Raw genomic sequence first — 20,350 nt, forward strand, 5'->3', positions numbered from 1 at the left:
CAGGGTACCCTTTAGCTCTCTGTATTTCCTCAAAATGTCTCTTATTCCCAAGTCCTCCATCTATTCCAATACCAGTAGGAGAAGAAAGCCTTGATACCCCAATACATGGATCTATCCCTACCAGCTGTATTTGGGAGTCTTGTGTATTAAAGAAACCTTGATTTGCAGGGCTGCATCAGTGTTTTAGCATCTTCATGAGATAACCAGTAATTGGATAGCAAATCCTCCTGTGCAGGTTGATCTGTGCACAATGCTTCTAATACTGCTTGACTTCTCTATGAATAAATCATGACCCTCACTCCCCACTTTCTCTTGTTGCAGCCTGGCTAGCTGTGTATAGGCAACACTGTGCATTAGCGTGACTGTTTATTTGATGCCTGCTGTATATATATATGTATATGCAGCAGCAGCGGAAGGAAACGGGCTGTCTTCCTGTATGATCAGTTGGTGTGTACATTATTCACCAGCCTATGACTAGATTAGTAGGGTTTAATTTAAAGGAAATTGTGCTTTGTATTTCTCTCTGAGTAATATCCTTTTCAACATGGAGGTGTGCATGGAACATATGGCACACAGGTGAACTTTTAGAATAGCCAGTCATGAAAGGTTTATTTACGTTCCACTGGGAAAGTCATTTTCAATACACGAAGGAATAAATGATACCTTCCCATGAATGTACAATACATACATACATACAGTATGCACAAGTATATATTTCAAATGAAAAATCAAGATTGTGTGGAATCATAAATTTCAAACTAGTTTTTCTATTTTTGTTATTGTTCACATTGACCTTGCATGGACAAGGAAAACAAATGCATTTCCCCAAAAGCAAACAAAAACACATCACTAATACTAATGACAATAGTTTCAATTTATTTACATGTATTGCATTTTCCATTGGATACAAAGCACTACATCATACACACATGTAAGTGGTGATATAGACCCAGCTACAGTCAACTGTTATTTGAAGAAACAATGTCTTGAAAGGGACAAAGAAATTATCAAAATTAGAGGTAAATACCTCAAACATCCTTGATATTAATTGAACCCATCTGGTGGATGAAATCTCTCATCACTTAGTCAGGCAATTTATTTTTCACTCCTCCACCCTTAACCCCATTGTTATGTGTAGAAAATGAGAGGACTCTGTTTGGCCATGCATTTAGTGGTTGGCAGGAGAGAGGGAAAGAGCGAGCTAACGCCAGAGAGAGCTCCGAAAGAGCAATATGCAGTGGATTTAGATAGGGTTGGTTGCGAGATGTGTTGATGTATTGGAATTGAGGGCAGGACGGATGCCTCTTTTCTTTCTTTTCTCTTTCTTACTCTCTGTCTGCCTGCATCTGTTCAAATAAACTGTCAATCTGAACTGGCCCATTCAATCAACTCTGCTACACAGTCGAGGGATTTGCCTCAAAGCTGGACAAGTTGACTTGCGATTATTAGTGCATTTTTTTGTTTCAAAATCAATCGTCGATGGGATGGGCATGAAATTTCATTCCTCTCCACCCTTGATTACTATTTCTAATTGTCTTCCTCCCCCTTCACACACACTCGCCTTTAAGTTCTATTGTCCCAGACCTCACCTAGAACCTGTCGGGAGCAATAGTATATCATGGGCTTCAGAGATTAACCCCTTCTATACCACAAAGTTTGTAAGAGTTAGCATAAATGAATGTATAATAGTTAATTTGAAGCCTAATTAAGTCTTTGTTACTTTGATAAAATGCACCCCTCTAATAGAGGACATTCTTAATTTAAAAATTAGCACATTAGAAATGCAGATTTAATTTAAATAAAGACTTGGTATCACAAATGTAAATGTTTTTTCTTTGTACCGCAAGTGATACTTTTACTTGAGAGTTCTTATTAAGAAGGAAACAATTATCTTTTCAGGAAACTGCTTATTACTTTGTGACTTGGCACAAACAAAACCTGACGAGAACCACCAACCTGTGTTTCTTGATAACAGGCAGTGAAATAGTCCCAATACACTATAGTGGTTGTCTGTAGGGATTTAGTTTGATATTCAGAATGGACTGGCCTAAAAAACAATGACTTGATATCTCAGGCGAGTGACTATAAATTTAGGCCGGGTGTTATTATGATTTGTAATCCTACCCAAGACACTTGATTCTTTATGTTTAGCATTGATTTGTGCATTATTTTATGTTCAGTGTTCTTTGTCTTCATCTTTGTCTATCATTCTTTTTCTGTCGTTATATTTTGGTAATATTGCATTTTATAAAATATGCCCATTATATATGCCTTTCTCAACTGTTTTTATGTGTTTAGCCAATATCTTTTAGCTTTATATCTATGTGAGCAAAGCAAATTTCCTTGTCAAATGCATATTGAACAAATACAATAAATCGATGAATGATCACTTATCCAGTTTTTTATTCTCACATATTTGGGATTAAAACTAACCGGTCTACTCATTACTAAATAGAAATGACAATGTTCAATTACTTGTATTTCATGGGTTTGTTGTACCACTTCTGATTTCAAAATGATAAAAACAATGTACAAAAAGTCTAAAGTTTACATTTCTCTTTTGATTTGACTATTTTCAGGTGTCATTTGCCCGCCCATCTAGCCAGGCCATCAAGGATGCTAACCTTTACATCAGTGGGATTCCAAAGCACTACGGACAGTTGGACTTGGACAATCTCTTCAACGCATTCGGTCGTATTATCTGTTCTAGACTTCTCCTCGACCACGAATGCGGTGAGTCCGGTAATAGAAAAACAAACATTTCTCTTTCAGTAGTTTAGTTTTATTTAACTTATTTTATAGAACTGCATGCAGACTTATAACGCAGGATCTTTAAACCAATCCTGTGATAAAAAGGAACTTTTCCTAGTTTTATTTGATACTATGCTTGAAGTAAACTTGCACGTGATAGTTAACTAACAGGTACTGAAGACAAAAGACTGTTTGACTACCTTCTGATAATAAAACATTCTTGATTTAAAAAAAGTTCTTGCATGATAATCTATAAATCATTGGTAGTTTGAGTAAGTGGTTTGGATAAAGCAGGGTAATAATTTTATGGACTTCATGAAAGAAAACATTGTCTGCTGGCTAAACTATTTAATTGGATCCAGTGAAAATATATTGTTTTTCCATATTTTGTTTTTTTATAAATTAGATTAGCTAAGGCAAACTTCAAAATATTGTATTCAATACCAGAGTTTACAATCTTTAATTTTTTTTCTTTTTCTAATTCTAAAAAGGAGCTTTCTAGATTCACTCATCTCTCCCTCGTCTATTCTACTGATAATATTTCAAAGCATTTTCGTAAACGACATATTTTCAGGGGAAAAAAAGCTTTGTACAATACCAAATCAAGCATGCATACGGTTTGCCAATGTAAGTATGCCAGTTTGCTTTCTGTATCGTATCATTATCCGTTGTGTTTTGTTCATTTATACAGGACGCCCTCGCGGGGTTGGATTTGTACGATACGACAGACGATGCGAGGCGGAGAAGGCCATCGAAGGGCTCAATGGCAACATCCCTCATGGAGGAAAGGACCCTCTCATTGTCAAATTTGCCAACAACCCTGGTCAGCATTACCAGAAATGCTTGCAGCAGATGTACCAGCAGATGCCCATCATCTCCCCCACCCTATCCCCAAGGCGCGTTGGAGGACCCGTCTCTGCTGGCGGCTCTCAGAACTTCATCGGACCCATGCGACACATGGCTCACTGCTTTCGGTAAGAGACAATCTCTTTCTATCCTCCTTTAAACCCCCAACCTCACATCATTTATCCATCTATAGAATCCACAACATGAATTCCCGGTAGCAGCCATTTTTTTTTTATTCGGTTTTCGTCTCTCTTGACACACTCTGGCGTGACTCAATCTAAATAAGGTTGCCACAGTTGATCATCGTTGTTGGGCATTGCTTTCATGTTCTTCTCACCGTTCGCTACAGGGAATACCAATCAGCAGATTTGGTGAATACAATGGCAAACAATATGCCGTAAGTGGTGTGATTGAAATGTAGTCATAGTTGGAGGAAAAAAGAAGTAATTCAATACCAGTTTTGTCTGAATATTGGGGAGTAGAATACAAAGACTATGAGATTGATGTTGGGGGGAATTATCTTCCAGTCAGGTATGTGTCATCAAATTTGATTTCATATCACTGTGTCATATCCTAATATACCGCTGCGGAGGAAAGATTCTGTGGTATCATCTTTACTCTAACTATGGATTTGTGGACAAAGCATTGATTCATTATAAAGTAAACAATCAATGAAAGATTCGTGCCTTTCTACTCATCGAAGCCCTATTCAGACAGAGGTCCGTAAATTGGAAGAAAAAAACTGCGCAAAATTAAATGAGATAAATTAGTGTGCGTCATATTTCTGTATTTGTAACTCACAGATTAGTGAGTTTGCATAGGGACCATTGTTGCGTGCTGAAATGTTTTCATCTCCAAATATTGCCTCAAAATTTTACACGCACAGTTTTTTTTTTTTGCGTTGGCGGTTTTCTGTGTTGTAAAGTGTGTATTTGTCGCTTCATAGAAACAGAATTGACTGGTGAAAGATGGTCTCAAAACAAGGACTAAGGCATCTCGTAATGGTTTTTCTGGTTCCTGTTTAGGAGTTTAAGCTTTGTCTTTTGTCGGACTGAATGAAAATACAGACTACTTGGGTACATCAGACTTATAAAATTGCATCATGAATCTGCACAGGGTGTACATATATCTCCATTCTGCACTAATTATGCAAAAGTGTTTCTATAATCATTTGGTTAAAATTAAAAGATAGAAATGAGAGTTTGAAGATGAAGATACAATCTTACTCAGTTAAAGAACAAAGTTAAAGTTAAAGCAAAATGATCATCCCTAAAGGGTTTAATTTGTTCACATTGGATTTTTGAAGACAATGCTAACACTACCTCCTTCAGTTCTGCTTTTATATGAAAAAGAACAACAATTTTGCTCCTTTTTTGACCCACCAAAAGTACGATATTTTTGTTTTCTTTATTATGTTTGTCATATACTGTTCTTTGGGTAATGAGTTTTCTTTTTTTTTTTTTTTCTTTTTTTTTTTTAGGGGGGGGGGGGGAGATTTTTGCTATGAAATGGCTTTATGTCATAGCCCCCAAAACGTTAAAGGTCTTGGCAATATGCTTTAGGATTTAGCAAAGCTATAAATTACACTATAATAATACAATGTAAATGTTTTAAGATAACGGACGATCGATCCAGGTTTGTCTGCTTGGAGCAGGAAAGGCGTTTACTCTCAAACTTTCACCAAGATTCAATGCCTATTCTTGCTCTAAGCAGAGGACGTTCACAATATGGTAATGTCATATTCAACATGGCTCGTTGATCCATCGAATCATGAGGCCGATAACAAACAGAAATATCCTTTCACCTCCAGTAGTAAAAGAAAGAAAAATGATCACCCTCCTTTTTTACCCTTGGTGGTGTGTCTGTATCTCCTTCCCCATGGTGTGAATACTGTGTGTTAATTTCTGCTCAGAGAGTGATATACTCCCCAGCTAGATTGAGGTGTGCTTGCCGAGTTGTTCTTTAGACTGCCTGTATAGATAGAATGATGTGTGATTAATCAATATTTCTTAAGAAGAAGAGGAAAGATAGTGAACGAAAGATGATGTTTATTTTAGTTGGCAATCTTACTGTGAAAAGGAATTCCGAACTCCCTACTTTGTATTTAGGTGGCAACAAATGGGTTCAAAGATGCAGGGCTTGATTGGCAAACTCTTGCCAAAGAATTTCATGTGAGTACACTTGAAAACAACAAAAATCTGTTTCAACGTTACGTTGAGTTCTTTTAGTTGAGTTATTTTTTTGACAGCCCTGTTAACCGTTGGCTGGTCAGTGTGTTGTGTGCATGTTCACTTTACAGATGAAAAACTGCCCTTTATATATCTTCTCTTTTTTTTACATGCTTTTTATTTTCTTGAGCCATGCTGTTACTCCTTACTGATATCCACCGTTTCTTAGTTGTGTTTCCTTTGATTTTAACGTTCAGCTAAATTCAGTTCAACATTGTTACCAAAAAAATAACTTTCTTTATAAATACCTTCCAAATTAATCAAATTGATGTTATCATACATCCTGACTACTCTTGGTGTGCTAATTGTGATACTAACACCTAGTTCTATCTAAGTGTTTCATATATGACCCATCCGATGTTTGAAATTAGAACATTATCATACTTTTCTGTCCATTCTGTAGTCATAGTAGTGCTTGTGCCAACGCCATGTTTAATAGGTGTGCATCGACCCAACATGTTTTTTTCTGATAATGGACATGCATTGCCATTTCAAACTTGAGGGGGGGGGGGGGGGGGGGAGTGTGCCAAATGAAATTAGGAATATTCCTCAGTAAATAACCAATCATTCCTTTATAATTAGAGTTATCCTGCATTTTGTGTGTGCATCCATTTCTTTCTTTCCATTGTATTTTGTGTTGACTGCCTATAACGTCTGGTAGGTGAAAGGATATTTTCAATTAGCAACCCAATTTACATACATTCGTTTCTCCCACCACCTTCATTGTATATACTTTTTACATTTTGTATTTTTTTTAATTTACAAGCCACACATCATTGTTAAAAAGATGTTTCTAATTTGTCATTCCTGTTTTGATGTAATGGTTATTTATTTTATTTTCTTACAGCATCACTGTGATAATTATTAAACAGATTTATCTTTTTATTTCAGGAGTAATGACTGTCAATTGTCTGTTTCAAATTGTTTTTTCCTTGTGTTTGAATTTTGTGGTCTTTCTTGCCTAATAAGTTATAGTTTCATTGATAAGCCGTACTGGGTACATGTTTTCAACATAAGCATCTACCTCGATACCTCTACAACAAATATATGAACCATTCCTAAACACGAACTATGGCTTACTATTAATTTTCATTCTTCAATTACCTTTGAAAGAAAAATTGCCAAATATCTTAAATATAATTTGCATCAATACAGATTTATTTTGCATTCTCAAAACATGTATACTGCTCAAAGATATTGTAAATGCAATTTTCAATTGTTCATCTTTCAGTTAGGCATTTGAGTAAAAAATGAACAAAAAGAATGCTAATATTATTAAGCACATATTACACATTATTGAAAATTTGCATATAATTTATAAAGAATTCAACTTTTTAAGTATTGCGGGACATGAATACTTAATTTGTTTGTGAGGGATATAGATACTAAATTGATTTCTCTTTTTTTTTGGCTCCAGGTTCAATCCCATGACGAGCTCAGATGTGATATCTCACATGAACCTTCAAGCCATGACCAACAACGGACAGGGGTGGTGCATCTTTGTGTACAACCTGCCCGCGGACTGCGAGGACGGTCTTCTGTGGCAGCTGTTTGGACCCTACGGAGCCGTCACTAACGTCAAGGTGGTTCGAGACCAGCCCAACCAGCGATGCAAGGGATATGGATTTGTGAACATGCTCAACTATGACGAGGCTCTCAGCGCCATCAACACGCTCAATGGATACCAGCTGAATGGAAAACGCACGCTGCAAGTGAGCTTCAAGAGCAGCAAACAAAAATCATAAACTTTTTATAAAAGATGGCGACCGCCCGCCGACGGGAGAGGGGGAGGATTGCGGAGAGGCGTCTGGTGTTATTGTTTTATTGAAGAGCCTAAAAGAACTAAAGGCATATAACATCTTTGCAAGGACACATCAGTTTTTATTGGAGAACAAGCTGCAAGATATAGAGTTTTTTCCCTTTTTTTTTCCTTCTTTTTAAAATCCTGCAAAGGATATATGTGACGAAATGGTGGTAAGAGTTGAGTTGTAAACTCTGATTTCACTGTATGAATTGCTTTTATGTACCAGTATTTCATAATAGATTTTTTGATGAATCTCAGAGGAGTTCAAATTTACATAGTTTGCATCACAGTTGTTTCTAGATTAGCAAATGTATCTTCTAGACCATTTATTGATGTTTTATTCTTTTAAATCATTATTGGTGTTTGCATGTTTTTAAACACATCAAATTGTTGCGTTTATTACAAACAAAAGTAGAATTTATAGCTTGTTAGTAAGTCTATTTAAAGACAATTATTCAAAATTTGATATTATTACTTTTTGATTTAAGATAAGAAGGATGAATTATAATTCATTTGTAGTGTAAGTTGGTTTTAAGTGCAAGGTGAAATATTTTGTAACCTTGAGAATTTTAACATTGATTTAAATTTCTTTGTGAATTTTGTGAATTTTGTTGCATATGTATTGTTTTCTTTTTTTCTTTCTCTCTCAGAAAATCATTCCATATATGAAATTAGCAGAGGCAGGGTATGCCGAAATATGCTTCAATTATTGAATAGAAAATATTATGTCTATTAATATATTGACATTAACTTTGTGCAATGAGATGCATTGCTAGAAACAAACTATTTGATTGTAAAATAATGATGAAGAGTGATAGAGAGAACGAGGGATTGTATAGAGATATAACATTTGCTATATGATAGCCAATTGAGCAGTGGAAATTTCATAGATTCTTATCGTGCTGACAAAAAAAAAACACAACTCTTCCTTTTCTTCCTTCACAACTAGATACAAAGAATTTTTCAAAATTTACAATATTCAATTGAGCTTTCAATTGTTCTGGATATGGACTCTTCACTAATTTGTATATTTATGGTCCCAACAAAATAAAAAATGTGAATGTAAATAGATTATAATCCAACTTTACAGTTGTGTGTGACTATTGTGAACTTAATAGTAAATGTTCATCGGGATACGTTAAAGACTTTGCTATGAATGGGGGCAACGTTTTACTTTTTAGTTTTCCTAATTTTTTGATATTTTCATTTAAAGATCTAAATGAATTGGCTAGCAGGAAAAAAAAAAAGAATATTGAACAAAAACGAAAGGCTGATTTTGGATGTAGTTACAGAAAGGATTAATTTTGACAATTTTTGACATTTGTGTTTGATATGTTTTGTGATGTTTGTGTTTCCACGAGCTGTGTTTAGAAGTTTACTGTTGCAATATGTAGTAAACGGGTGCTACAATATGGAAACAAGTTACTGGTAGTACATCTTTTGTTTTTATTTAAAGAAAAATGCAAATTTGTGGTGCAGTATCTTTCAATGTTGCTTTCTTCAAAACAGCAAAAGAAATATGTACATTGTTGTAAGCAAATTAGAATACAAAAAATGTTACTTTTAGAAAAGCTAGTATTTGTAGCACCTAGAAAGGATTTTCTTTGTCAGGCAAAGTGCTGTAAAGGGAGATTGATTTATGCAAAGAAGTGCACATTATTTCAAGTTTAGTGTCTCCATTTGTTTTAAGTTCCAGTTAAATACACACCAGTTTTAAAAGAAAGAAGAATTTAAGTTGGATTTCATAACATGCAGCAGTTGAAGTAAACTTGTGTAAAAGTATATGTGATCATTCATACTCCGAAATGCCTGCAGATTTGTCAAAGAGTGTTCTGTGAATTCTGACATCCACTTTCCAAAGGTGCATTTTTTATAAGGCTTACTAAGAGAAGACTGGCGAGTTCTTTGACTGCCATTGTGGTTTGTAAACGTGTACAATACAATTAGGAAAACTGGTGTCCGTCTTGCCAGGTTTTTAAAAGATGCAAGACTTTGTTGTTAAGTTCATTTCTACATATGCCCACTATGCAACATACCAAGCACCAATCTGCTGCTACTGACTCATTCAAGTCTCCCCAGTTTTTCTTCTTGTTGAAGGTCACTTTCTATGACCAACAGAGACCAATGCCTTGACATTTCATTGTACAGAGAAAAGGACAAAGATGTATGAAATCTTGTATAAATAACTTAGAAAACCATCTATTGAACAATTTTTCTAAGAAAATAATAAAGAGACCGAGATGGTACTTAAACTAAGAAAACCTATTCCCTGAAATGCAGCTTTTTGAGAGCTTTTGATCTACTAACTATTTGTATGTGAAGTATTTTGTACAAAAGATTTGTACATAAGATATTAAGAAAAAGATAAACATTGGTTTCTACTACTTTTACCGCTAAATTGAAGTTCAAAGTTAGTGTAGATTTAACAATGGAAAGATACCAGGTGATGATCCACTGTAGTCATTCAGGGGGAGTATACTAGCTTACATGCATGTGTAGCTTCCATTTAAACAGAAGGTTATAAATCTTCTTTATAGACCTCTTTAAAACTCCCCTGAATCTTTAAGTTTAACATTTTAAAAGTTATTTCAAAGAAAGGTTGCACTAGGTCAAATAGAATGGTATACAGACATAGCAGAATATGTTGCCATATGACACAAATTTCCTTGTTTTTATCATTCTTTCTGTAAAAGTTTGTGTAAGAAGTGGAAAGATTTTACTACCACATAGGCACTGCAACCTTTTTTTAATTGAGTTTTTATGGCTCTGAAAGTCTGCTGTTATCACAAAAAGGTGTGTTTTAGCTGGAGCAGCAGAAGTTTGCAAAAAAGTCCACAAAGCATGAGGACGATCGATCGAAGGATGGGATATCTGCAAAAAAATCAAAAACAGAAAAAAAAGTACCAAGATCGGAAGAGCAAATTTTCATTTTTGGTTTCTTTCTAGAACTTGTTTGGTTGAGTATGGTATGTTGAGAGTTCCAACAATGAGTACATGTTTATTGTCTGAAAGACAAAGGTTTTGATAAAAAGAGAAAAGGAAAGTAACTTATATACGCTACATTCATCGCTTGTTTGTGTAGCTAAAATTTTACATGTTGAATATTAAAATAAACATTAAAAAAATAAAGCTAGCATTCTCAATTTGTCTTCTTTGAGTGAATTCTACAGGTAAAATGTGTTTAATACCAATTGCAATACTTTGATCTGGGCCCTGTTGTATAACACTTACAGATTACAGTAAACTTTGCCATTAATGTTAACTAACCGCCAATCAAATCAAGGTCACCATAGGAGTCAATGTTAATGGCAAAGTTACTATCAATGGTTATTTTTATGCAATATTATGATCTGGTCACCCTTTGTCATTAAAGAAGGAAATATGCCCTTCCTGAAGTGCCCTCGATCCCCTCCCCCTCCCCGAAATATCGGCTTGGTATACCCGTAGAAGAAATATTTATATATTGATATAAAGTAAGATATCTGCGATGGTGTGTTTGTTTGGTGTACCGGTGATATGATGAATGCTGTGTATGTTATGCATGTGTGTGTTGTATCATCAACAGGTGTGGTCATTGTATGTTATTTTGCCTTTACTATAGAAGCAAAATGAATGTGCATGATTATGAAACACTTGGATGATTGGTACTGCTATGACATCCAATGTATGGTATAAAATATCATTACTAGTATTGATATTTCTTTTTGATAAAAACAAATTCTTTTTTAATAAAACAAATGATTGATTACTAGGATTTCAATTAGAGAAAAGAGGCTTGGGGAAAAACGGCTTTTTTCATTAAAGCATTAACAGAAGTTTGATACCATAATCCATCACCTATGGTTTGACAGGAAATGGACACACTTTTATGATGCATAATATTGAAAGCACAGTGACATGTAGCATGCACAGCACATACCGCAAACAAAAGACAGACACCCCATACCAGACAACATTATATATCATGCTACATTACATAGGCCAACATGGGCAGACAAACTGCACACACGTACGTATCGCCTCTCCCTCGTATGATGGAGAGTGAGAGAAAGCGCCCATGCTCCACGCCGGACACGATAATAAGCTGCGTCCTGTTCTCGTCATGTGATGTTATGACCAAACTTCCTGTTGCCGCGGATAACTGGGCAGGCAGAGCTAGAGCCTTGTGCGTAATGCAATACCCCACCACCTTGCAACATATGCCTCAAGACAGGGAATAGAGATGCGCAAAGTACAAAAATGAACTTAAATACAGGGATGAAAAGGATGAGGAGAGATAGAGATGGGAGAGAGAGATGGGGAGCAAGTCTGATGCTGAAAAGTGAGAGAGAGACAGAGGGGGCAGAGAGAGAGAGAGAGAGAGAGAGAGAGAGAGAGAGAGATTGATTAAAACACAAAGAGTTCAAGGACTAGACAAGACAGAGAGGTAGAAAATAGAAAGTAGAATGGAGATTGGAAGAGAGAAAGAAAGAGTTCAAGAGGAAAGTGAATGAAACCAAGAATGCTACAGAGTGCTGCAGATTGAATGTAAACAGAGAATTGAAGAAATAATGTGAGAAAAGGGTGCTTAAAGAATAGAACAATTGGGGCATCTATCTGAATAAACACAAAACTACATGACAGATATACAAAATGGGAATATGAATAGAAATTGAAAAAGGAATAAGACAAAGAGACTGAGCTGTAGATAGTGTCTGGCAGTAACCTTTTCTACCTTTTCCTATTTTCCTTTCTTCCCCTTCACTAAGCCTCGTATAAAATCCCTCCAGTTATTTTTCTTTCCTGCCAAATCTCTGACACCACAGGCAATGAAAGAGCAATGCACTACATCTGATTATAAGGCTTGCCCGGTTTCTAGCTACAAAACCCTTTTCTACAGGAGCTAGCTCCTTACTCCTTTATTATAATATGGAACCTGGTAATTGCAAATTACCTGTCCGAGATTTCTTTCTTTTCCCTGTAATGACATATTTTAAATTCAGCATTGTTTTCTGTAGGAATATGTGGCTGATCAATGGCAATGGATGAACACTGTATTTTAGGAGTATCATTCTCAACCAATTCAATATATCTTTTTACTCTTTCTCTTCTTTTGTCAATCACCTCTCTTCTCTCTTTCTTTTGTCTTTCTCTTTTTTTATCACGCTATTCTTTCCCTATACCACCTGAGAACACCCCCCCCCCTCTCTCTCTCTCTCTCTCTCTCTCTCTCTCTCTCTCTCTCTCTCTCTCTCTCTCATGAGAGAAGAAGGCATATTCTGATATTGCTGTACTTCAATAAATGAAAAATTGGGAGAAGAAAATCATTTTTTTTAAAGAATGACTTTCCAACAAAGAAGAAATGAAGAAGAAAAAAAATAGTAAAAAAGGGAAAAACAGAAGAAAAAAACATGAATGACAAGATTACTATCCTGTAAAAACAACCAATACAACTCTGTCAAAACACACCTTTCATCGTCTACCCAATCAAATGAGAGAAAGATTGGCAAAAAGGGTGGGGAGAGGGGAGAGGTGGAGAGAGGGGGGCAGGGGAGAGGGGGGAGGCAGGGGTAGAGAAGGGGGAGGACTTTGGAGCATGCCTAATTAACAAATTTTGCTTCCAATGAGTAGTTTTATCTTCTAAAATGTCAAGTTATGTTCACAATTCCATATATGTACAATTCAAAATCACTTGGTTATATATGGAACACGCCTTGAATGTGTCCTCAAAGTAACCAATTTGTCCATTGTAGACTAGAGATTCCCACTGTCCCACAGCCCCCCCCCCCCCCCCCCCAAAAAAAAAAAAAAATTGACAAAAAAAGTGCAACTTATCTTATAATTGTATAATTAGGATTCATAATTGTAACTTGGACCCTTCAACCTCTCCTCATCCCCAAATCCATTGATTGAGGGTCACTTATTAACATTTCAAGGACCTGTTGATCTTGCCCGCTCACAATCACAAGACTGGCCAACTAGGGCTGACCTCTCGCAACGGTCAGCATTTAAGATGGTCAGCACCCATCAGTCTACATAGTCTTGACTTGCTGATCCCCACATAGGATATATCATATAACATCTAAACTATTCATACCCCATGTGACAGGAAGACTAACCCAAAGCCAACCTCAGTCTCTTTGACAAAATCTTGGTCACTTTCTTCTGTCGGTTTGGTGTCAGGTTTCTGTGTGACTGAGAGATTAACCCTTAACAGTGCCAGCTATCTTACAAATATTTAATAGATCTGTGTGACAAGTTTTCAATTCGAATATCATTTATTTCATTCTAATAGTGAACTCATTTTCAATTGAAAAAAGAAAGACTAGCATTACTTTTGTCATAAATATGTGATCTATATCAGTGCTTATGTATATCTGCATCTCTTGTAAATTGTCCTGCATTTCTTTTAAAATTGAGACTGTGAGATAACCAATGAATGAAATTATGATTTTATACATAGAATAGACAGAAATAGTTTGTCCATAACAAAATGAGGTAGCATCTGAGGAGCTTTTGATCAATTAATGCTTGACAATGTGCTTTCATGTCTGTAAGTATGATGCAAGTGTGAACTAATTAAGGAGAGTGAATAAAAAACATAATGGCATCTGATCACCTTTATACTCAAAACATTCAACTTGTTGACTATTGATTTTCTCTCATTTCCCTTAGGCCTAATACAAAGAGGAAAACAATTTAGACCATTCGATTCCTGTGTATGGACAATTCTATGGAACAAAGGATATCATATGTTACCTCCATAAACTCATTACCCTTTGTTGTATGTGTATTACTCATTTTCCATCAATGTAAAGAGTCCGTAGGTGATGCATTATACAGCCTACTCTCTGCAATAAACTATAATACACGCTATCAAAGTGCTAAGTGATGTCATATTGGCTAAATTACATGACAACAGCATAACCAAGGCTTTTCACCCTTAGCAACCACACACGACCAGTCAACATATACAGTAACACCTAAGAGCAATCATGCCCATCTGCATTATAACAATATCTACTAAGACGCCAAACAAACACATTGTTTGATCACATTTTTTGGAGCTATTTCAAAGATTTTATTGCATTGATAATGTATTGATTTCATGTCATTAAAAAGAACACAGAGACCGGCAAAACAATCGGAAATACATGCATGCATAAAATATAAACATATAAACCAATTAATTTGCAGTTGCAGTTTCACTGCTGATAACATGTAGCAAGTGAAATATGATTTTGATAGGGGAAAAAGAGAAAGTTCTAACTAAAAATACATGCATACACAACATTCAACAAAGTCCTTCGCAGTTACAGTCTTATGGCTTATAACAGGGGAAATATGTTTCTGTTTGGGAAAAGAGAGAAAGTTCTACATAAAAAGACATATACATTTACACTAGCATCACAGTTAAACAAAAACCTTTGCAGTTATAGCCCTAAGGCGTGTAACAGGTGAAATATTATTCTGTTTAGCAATAAGGAGAAGAGAAGTACTAACTAGCAAGATGAATGGCCTTTGGTACTCCTCTTTTCCTGTTCCCCGTGATCTTAGAGATCAAAGCGGAAATAAATGTCTCTGCTCTTATCATTCCTGATGTATTTAAAGGTAGACATTTACCTGGTAAGCCCATAGCTACACGTAGGCCTATATACATACTGGCATTGCTTTTATAGATACTTAAAATGCAGTAAACAAACATGGATGCAGCTGTATGGAAATATTAACTACAGCTTACACTTGATTGATATATATATATTTTACCTAACTCTTGTGAAAGCAATCAATATGATTATAGGTAGGCAACCACATATACACATTTAATTTAATAAAATGTCATGCTTTAATTGTTTATTGAGTCTAAAATTGAATGTTAGGTCTTATTGTTTTTAGTAATGCTAATGCTTCTGCTTATGTAATTAAATGTTGCTACTGCAGTTACAAATACTTATATTACCACTTCTACTACTACTACTACTACTACTACTACTACTACTACTACTACTACTGCTACTGCTACTACTACTATTACTTCTACTACTACTACTACTACTACTACTACTACTACTACGACTACTACTACTACTACTACTACTACTACTACTACTACTACTACTACTACAACTACTTCTACTACTACTATTATTACTACTACTACTACCACTACTACTACTACTACTACACAGTATAGAGGTTATGTATGATAAACAGCAGCCTAATTTAGTTCTTTAATAAATGGTATGCCAGGCAGCTTCATGAACAGGAAATATATCTTCTATTATGCATCATACTTGTGATGTGAAAGTAAAGAGAAAAAAAAAACAATTTAAAGATTGGATAATAACAAAATACTACTGCTGCTGAGGCTACTTCTACTACTACTACTACTACTACTACTACTTCTAATTCTACTACTGCTACTACTACTACTACTGCTACTACTACTACTACTACTACAACTACTTCTACTACTACCACTACTACTACTACTACTACTACTACTACTACTACTACTACTACTACTACAACTACTACTACTACTACTACTACTACTACTACTACTACTACTACAACTACTACTACTACTACTACTACTACTACTACTTCTACTACTACTACTACTACTACTACTACTACTACAACTACTACTACTACTACTAACATGTCTACTACTACGTATACTACTACTACTACTACTTCTACTACTACTACTACAACTACTACTACTACTACTACTACTACTACTACTACTACTACTACTTCTACTACTACAACTACTACTACTACTACTACTACTACTACTACTACTACTACTACTACTACCACTACTACTACTACTACTACTACTACTACTACTACTACTAACATGTCTACTACTACGTATACTACTATGTATACTACTACGTCTACTACTACTTCTAAAAATACTTCCTTCTACTAGTCTTCTACTACTGGTAGTTCAGTACCATTGCAGAAGTTTAGTGGTAATTGCTCCCTCCCCCACCCCTTTCTAGTGCAAGTCGAGGATCTGAAATGTAAGAGTACCCTCTCCTTCTTCCACTAGCCTTGCTAGCTCTTTATCATGGCATTGTATTTATAACAGCTCTCTGGAATCCAACCTTGTCACTATATCTTCTATTTGGAGCCAGAAGGCCATTAGCTCATATGCTTTAAGTTTGAATTAGAATTTGATTGTTTTTCTTTCTTCAAATACAAATATGTCAAAAGTGAAAGGGAAGGGGCAAAATCCCCAAAGGAACTGTAGCCCTCTATTCTTCTGCCCATGATACCTCTCTATTCTACAGCATCTTTCAAACTCTACCTTGGTATAGAGCTCATATACAACATGTATTTGTTTCTTTATACAAATTATCACCTGTATTAAGTGTGTGTATGTGTGTTTGAGGGGAGGGGGTGATCCCCTACTGCACCCCCCCCCCCCTCATACTACTTCTCAAGTACACAGTTGCATCTATCCTACTGCTCTTTAATCCCACCTTGGTGTGGACGTCCTATAGATGAGCCATGATTCCTCTCCAGTGAAAGCTACAGGAAATCCCTGCATGCCCAGTACCTAAATACAATAAATATAGACAATGGAAGATCAAAAGATTAATTGGCACACACTCAATAATCAAAACTTGAAATAAAAGCTGGATTTAACAATATAATAAATTGAAAACTAAATTTCATCCAAAGGAATTAATACAATGGTTTGAACTTCAATCAAGCCTTTGTATTAATTCCACCAGAGAGAAACGTATAGGAAAGTGGTCACTGTAGACAAGAGGCCATTCTAGACTGGTTCTTTAACGAACATTCCTTTCTTGAGGGAGACAAATTACATGAAATTACATGAACACTATAGTCAGGTGGCCTAAATATAGAGAGGTGGGAGGTGTTTGACAGTACAAATATATTACAGTTAGATCGAGAGCTTCCTCTAACAAAAATAACTGAAAACTGTAATACGTTATTGTTGACAATATTGAAGAGCTTTGTGGAGCTATAAAATGGAGGAAAGTGTTAGAAATGATATTAATATTGTGATCATTTATCACAACAACAAATGATATTTAAACATTAGAAAGAAGACATTTATATTGGAAATTTTGATTCAGTGAAGGTACCTATGCAAAGTAATCATAACACTTTCAGTGCACAAAAACATTGGAAAGAGTTTTCTTGTGTTCCATTATAATGAGCTATGCTCTGAAACCCAAGACATGTGACCTGAGAAATATATAGACTGGAGATATATACTGGTAGTATATCAAATACAATGCTGGGTGGGTGGAACCAGGCTTTTGACAGGCAAGATCAAAATATAAAAATATGAACCATGCATGAATCTTCAATACTATCTCTGTCTGTCTCTCTCTCTCTCTCCCTCGTAGAATCTGCAATGCCACTCAGTCCCTGACTAATTTATTAGTGGGTGTTTTTTAAGACTCCTTCATTTAGTTATTATTTATGCAAATCATATTCAAATTACTTGGATACCATTAAAACATCGGTGAATAAATTTGCATAATTCAAACCATCTTTAACTGCTTTTGTTTCATACATATTCAAAAGAACAGAAGACAAATAGAGAAATCTATATCTATTTCAAATTGGTTGCTTTCATACATATTCAAATAATGGAAACAAAGAGAGCTGAGCTAGGCAATGTTTGGGGTGGTTTGGCCCTCATATCCCCAGTGAGTACATCACTAACTAGCATCCAAACTCCTCTATGCAAGACAATGAACCAGGAGGTTAGTATGGAAATTAGTTTGAAACCCTATCTTGGGCAAAGACCTTAATATGAAAATAATATCTAGTCCTTGGAGTACTAATCCTGTAATGGAAGAACAAAAACACTCATCAAATATTCAAAACCAGGAAGGATTGAGTGGAAGCTATCATCTCCCGGCTGATGCTACATCATATCAAATAGAGAATGATGGATGATTTCACTCTCATTCCAGTCTTCTCTCTTCTCTACATCCCTCCTTCTCTCTTCTCTACATCCCTCCTTCTCTCTTCTCTACTTCCCTCCTTCTCTCTTCTCTACATCCCTCCTTCTCTCTTCTCTACATCCCACCTTCTCTCTTCTCTACATCCCTCCTTCTCTCTTCTCTACATGCCTCCTTCTCTCTTCTCTACTTCCCTCCTTCTCTCTTCTCTACATCCCTCCTTCTCTCTTCTCTACATGCCTCCTTCTCTCTTCTCTACATCCCTCCTTCTCTCTTCTCTACATGCCTCCTTCTCTCCTTCTCTACATGCCTCCTTCTCTCTTCTCTACATGCCTCCTTCTCTCTTCTCTACATCCCTCCTTCTCTCTTCTCTACTTCCCTCCTTCTCTCTTCTCTACATCCCTCCTTCTCTCTTCTCTACTTCCCCCCTTCTCTCTTCTCTACTTCCCCTCCTTCTCTCCTTCTCTACATCCCTCCTTCTCTCTTCTCTACACCCCTCCTTCTCTCCTTCTCTACATCCCTCCTTCTCTCTTCTCTACATGCCTCCTTCTCTCTTCTCTACTTCCCCTCCTTCTCTCCTTCTCTACATCCCTCCTTCTCTCTTCTCTACATCCCTCCTTCTCTCTTCTCTACATGCCTCCTTCTCTCTTCTCTACATCCCTCCTTCTCTCTTCTCTACTTCCCTCCTTCTCTCTTCTCTACATCCCTCCTTCTCTCTTCTCTACTTCCCCCCTTCTCTCTTCTCTACTTCCCCTCCTTCTCTCTTCTCTACTTCCCCCTTCTCTCTTCTCTACTTCCCCTCCTTCTCTCTTCTCTACTTCCCTCCTTCTCTCTTCTCTACATCCCTCCTTCTCTCTTCTCTACCTCCCCCTTCTCTCTTCTCTACTTCCCCTCCTTCTCTCCTTCTCTACATCCCTCCTTCTCTCTTCTCTACTTCCCCCTTCTCTCTTCTCTACTTCCCTCCTACTCTCTTCTCTACATTCCTCCTTCTCTCTTCTCTACATCCCTCCTTCTCTCTTCTCTACTTCCCTCCTTCTCTCTTCTCTACATCTCTCCTTCTCTCTTCTCTACATGCCTCCTTCTCTCTTCTCTACATTCCTCCTTCTCTCTTCTCTACATCTCTCCTTCTCTCTTCTCTACTTCCCTCCTTCTCTCTTCTCTACATCCCTCCTTCTCTCTTCTCTACTTCCCTCCTTCTCTCTTCTCTACATCCCTCCTTCTCTCTTCTCTACTTCCCTCCTTCTCTCTTCTCTACTTCCCTCCTTCTCTCTTCTCTACACCCTCCTTCTCTCTTCTCTACATCCCTCCTTTCAATGGGTCACCCCCTACTCTCTTTATCTTTCAAACATGTTGAAGTTTTGAAAATTTGTTTTCTCAAAGTGACTAAGAGCTCGTGACCCTGTCTTGATTTGTGAGACCTGGGCCCTGTTTCTATCAAGCTTGTCATCAATAACAAGTTACAATAACTATTATAATCTACTGAAATCATGGAATTTGATGGGATGAGAGCAGATTTGTCATAAAAATTTAGCATTTTGAATTTGAATTGACTTATTGTCCATAAAAATGGAAGTTCGTTGTTAACTGGTACAGGTGTGTTACAAACGGGGCCCAGAATGTGTCCCATCTAGTCATGCAGGTTCTCTTTATTCATTTCTCCTTATAACAAACCATTTGTGATGCTTTAATTACTTCTCTCGCTGTTTCTCTTGTCTGCTTGATACATGGCTCTATAGCTTGAGATTACAGTCTGTTATTGAGAGCAACACTAATATCTT

General features: G+C 36.4%; 1 protein-coding gene across 4 annotated transcripts in view; it reads left to right on the plus strand.

Moving 5' to 3' along the window:
- LOC576570 (ELAV-like protein 3) overlaps positions 1-10,758 on the plus strand; it is a 29,896-nt gene extending 19,138 nt beyond the window's left edge. The window contains exons 4-7 of one of the 4 annotated variants that reach the window (XM_030996876.1): positions 2,580-2,733; positions 3,443-3,725; positions 5,706-5,768; positions 7,243-10,758. In XM_030996876.1, coding sequence (XP_030852736.1) covers positions 2,580-2,733; positions 3,443-3,725; positions 5,706-5,768; positions 7,243-7,570 — 828 coding nt within the window. In that variant the 3' untranslated portion in view covers positions 7,571-10,758. Of the gene's footprint in view, positions 1-2,579; positions 2,743-3,442; positions 3,726-5,705; positions 5,769-7,242 lie in introns of all 4 variants that reach the window. The other 3 variants (XM_030996875.1, XM_796970.5, XM_011676949.2) reach the window with 3 other exon arrangements.
- The last annotated feature ends 9,592 nt before the right edge of the window (positions 10,759-20,350 follow it).

Source organism: Strongylocentrotus purpuratus, unplaced genomic scaffold (assembly GCF_000002235.5).
Source record: "Strongylocentrotus purpuratus isolate Spur 01 unplaced genomic scaffold, Spur_5.0 spur5_scaffold_3, whole genome shotgun sequence".
Lineage (NCBI taxonomy): Eukaryota > Metazoa > Echinodermata > Echinoidea > Camarodonta > Strongylocentrotidae > Strongylocentrotus > Strongylocentrotus purpuratus.